Genomic DNA, 3,464 nt, shown 5'->3' with positions numbered 1-3,464 from the left:
CAATAGGAGAGCGCAAAAACAAGAAGGGATAATTGTTTTTTGCGCTCTCCTATTGGGCAAAATTCGGTTTAGATATGCTTTCTTTATTAGATTCTCACTCGTAATATTGTTACAAAATCTTAATATACAACCTAGATAATTAAACTTTTCCACTGCGACGGCACGATTTTATTGCTTTTGACATGGATTTTTGGGGACATTTATCCTCTTTTTTAATATGGTCAGAAAAATGCATAGAATTTAATAAAATAATATGAATTTTAATGAAATCCAAATACTAAAAAAAAAACACTAACTTTCCCCCCCCCCCTCCTTAAAAAAGCTCAGATAGTCAATCCGGTGATCGGTGACTTAAGGGTAGAATAACAATAGTATTGTGCGCATGGTAGAATGTACATATGTATGGTGGTGCGTGCAATATTTCCAATTATTTGATCACAAGATCTCTCATACATTGTTGTGTGAAATAATCTGTTTTACTCTTACTTCGAGAATCTTGATTTATCTTTTCCTTTGTTCAATTTTTTCGTTAGAATTTCCTCTAAATTGTGTTTGGAGTTGAAACACTCATTTTTTTATTTTTACATTTATATACTGTGAATGTTTTGTGTGTTTTAATAAAATTAATAACAAAATAAGTCTATCCCAAAAAAATCTTGTAAAAATACATAAAAATAAAATTCATTTTAGAATAATATTCGTAATAATAATTTTCTATGTTTAATATTAAAAAGTAGTAAAATAATATACGTACTATGTATGTACATATATATGTATTGTATATACAATATAAAATAATAATACATAATAACTATGAAAAACGTAAAGTTAAAAAATGTAATATTTTATATTTACTAAAAATTTATATATAGAGTATATTTGTTGCTAGAAAGTTTTCGTGATAATCTGACTGACAGTATTTTTTTCTTAAACAAATAAAGTTATTAATACATAAAATTTATTTGTAGTTGATAGGTGTTTAATCAAAAAGGTTATCCGATCGATTCAACATTTATTTTTGATAACTTTAGATAAAAAAAAACTCGGAAGGGGAAATTTTTAATGATTAAGTATAAAGTAAGCGTTCACGAAATTTTATTTGCTACTGAGCTGCCTTTGAGGTAAGTCAAAGTTTATAATACATACTTTTTCATTATATTTTTTTAACTTTAATCAAATACATAAAAAAAGTTTGGTTGAAAAAAATAAATATTAAATATACAAGATTTATTTGTATGATATTATAAATTAATATGATTTTTTTATATATAGATCTTTGATAATCTTCAACGAGCTTAATCCTCAAAATGGTATTCAAGTGTGAAGCAATCATTGAAAAGGCGAAAGCTAAAGTAGCAGCCGCAAACCCTGACGCTTCCAAAAGGACAATTCTATCAGTATTCGAATTCAGCATCACCGTCGATGGCCAAGAAGTCAAGAAATACAGTAAGTTTTCAATGTTCCTCATAGGTTTTTTATGAATGTAAATTTAAAGGAATTGTTTTATATCTATTTTTATTTGCAGCCATTGACTTGAAGAAATTGGAAGTGTACGAAGGCGCTTCTAAGGATGGAGTAGATGTAAACGTTGTCGTAGATGACGAAGCCTTGGAAAAGATGCTGAAGAAGGAAATCACTTTGGAAGACGCAGCCAAAGACGGAAAGATCAAGGTCACCGGAGACGTCGACGCCATTGCCAAAATGAAAGCACTGACAAAGAAATTGATCGAAGAAGCATAAAAATGATACTTAGCTTTACTTTAAAATATAATAAATAATTGATAAATAAAAAACATATTATCATTTACAATCCCACAAAAAATTAATTAAGACCGCCATTTTGTATTTATTCATTTTTTGTCGGCGATTATTTTTATGGTATTTTTTAGCGTTTTTCATTATCCGTCTATTATGTCGTGAATTACAAAAAAGCGCTAAAACGCGAATCTAATTTTAAATTCCTCCCATGATCGAATCGCAAGATCTATTGTCATCGATCGACCGTGATCTTCACCCGATCATAGCCTCGTCATCAAAAAAACTTGAACCGTAAAATCGACACTATTACATGATAGTTGCGTTGCGGTAAAAATGACTAATTTAAAATAATTTCACACTTTCTTATTATATTTAAAACACATACTACTTATTAATATAATAAACCAGAAATATATATACATACAGACTAATTAGTTCAACTATTATTTGCTGACTTTGTCAACACATGATAGTATAAAAAATGTTTAGAAATAATTTCTCACTAAATAATAGTCAACATTATTTTTACTAACAAATACAAAAATATCATTACTGAATTTAAATAAATATTGTCGTAGCTATCGTGAGACTAATTGTCCGGTAAAGATCTTACCCGGTACTTCGGTACTACAAAAAGAAATAACGTAACGGAATTAACATAAGTAGTTTTATCAGGGGAAGATATCAAAGAAGAATATTAATATTATTTTTAGTCCCAGAGGACCGAAATATCAGTCTATCCTATTTATGCAAAAAAAAACACTGGCCGATATTTTGGCGTAAATTTTCAAAATGTAATTTAACATGTTCGATATTTCGTACAATATGCGTGACGGGTCAACCTAAAAGGGATACGTTTGCTTTATCTCAGACAAGTCTAACGACACCTAGCAGTTCCCAGTAATTAATAAAGATGAACGCACCGTAACGCTCTTTTTTATGATAAGGATGGCTGGCGAAGTTGATTGCAGACACGAAATTCTTTCTACTATTTGTAATTTTTCTCTCGATTCGCACATATTTTTAGCCAAATAGTCCACGACATATGCTTCAATAAAGACAGGTGTCAATAATTACATTTAAATAAAAAGCATTTTTTTTTTAAATTGCGAAATGTATGTTATTAAAAAAACTTTTTATTGGTAAATAATGCAATGTTATTTTTTACTGTTAGCAATTGAGTATATGTTGTACTATACGATATAATTAAAATAAATATTGTAATAATTAAACAATTAAGCATATCTAAACCAAATTTTGGAGAATAGGAGAGCGCAAAAAAGAATTACCCCTTCTCAGAAGTCAAAATTCACGTCAAAAGCAATAAAATCGTGCCGTCGCTGTGAAAACGCTCGATTACCAAGCGTATATATTAAGACTTTTTATAATATTACGAGTGAGAATCGAATAAAGAAACCATATCTAAACCGAATTTTGCCCAATATGAGAGCGCAAAAAACAATTATCCCTTCTCAGAAGTCAAAAATCCCCGTCAAAAGCAATAAAATCATGCCATTTCCGTAGCAATATACTTTGATCAGCCCTCTTATATTAGAAGTCCACAGTAATATCAGTAAGGATAGCTACCATATTTTTAAAACATAGTGTAATATCGAAACCCAAACAAACCATAGAGCAATATGTGAAATTCAATGTCTGTCTGTACTTATTCTTCCGCTTATTTTCGCTAAAAAAGTTTGTATTTT

General features: G+C 29.3%; 1 protein-coding gene across 1 annotated transcript; it reads left to right on the top strand.

Annotated features, from left to right (window-relative positions):
* The first annotated feature begins 1,247 nt into the window (after window positions 1-1,247).
* On the top strand, window positions 1,248-1,793 carry euc (eucalyptus). Its single transcript, XM_088189762.1, has 2 exons — window positions 1,248-1,446; window positions 1,526-1,793. The coding sequence occupies exons 1-2, from the start codon at window positions 1,308-1,310 to the stop codon at window positions 1,738-1,740; spliced, it is 354 nt and encodes a 117-aa protein (XP_088045888.1). The 5' UTR covers window positions 1,248-1,307; the 3' UTR covers window positions 1,741-1,793.
* The last annotated feature ends 1,671 nt before the right edge of the window (window positions 1,794-3,464 follow it).

Source organism: Plectrocnemia conspersa, unplaced genomic scaffold, assembly GCF_051122295.1.
Source record: "Plectrocnemia conspersa isolate PC_06_02 unplaced genomic scaffold, ASM5112229v1 ptg000008l, whole genome shotgun sequence".
Lineage (NCBI taxonomy): Eukaryota > Metazoa > Arthropoda > Insecta > Trichoptera > Polycentropodidae > Plectrocnemia > Plectrocnemia conspersa.
Note: the sequence above shows the minus strand (reverse complement) of the source record. Positions and strands in the feature narration are given on the sequence as shown.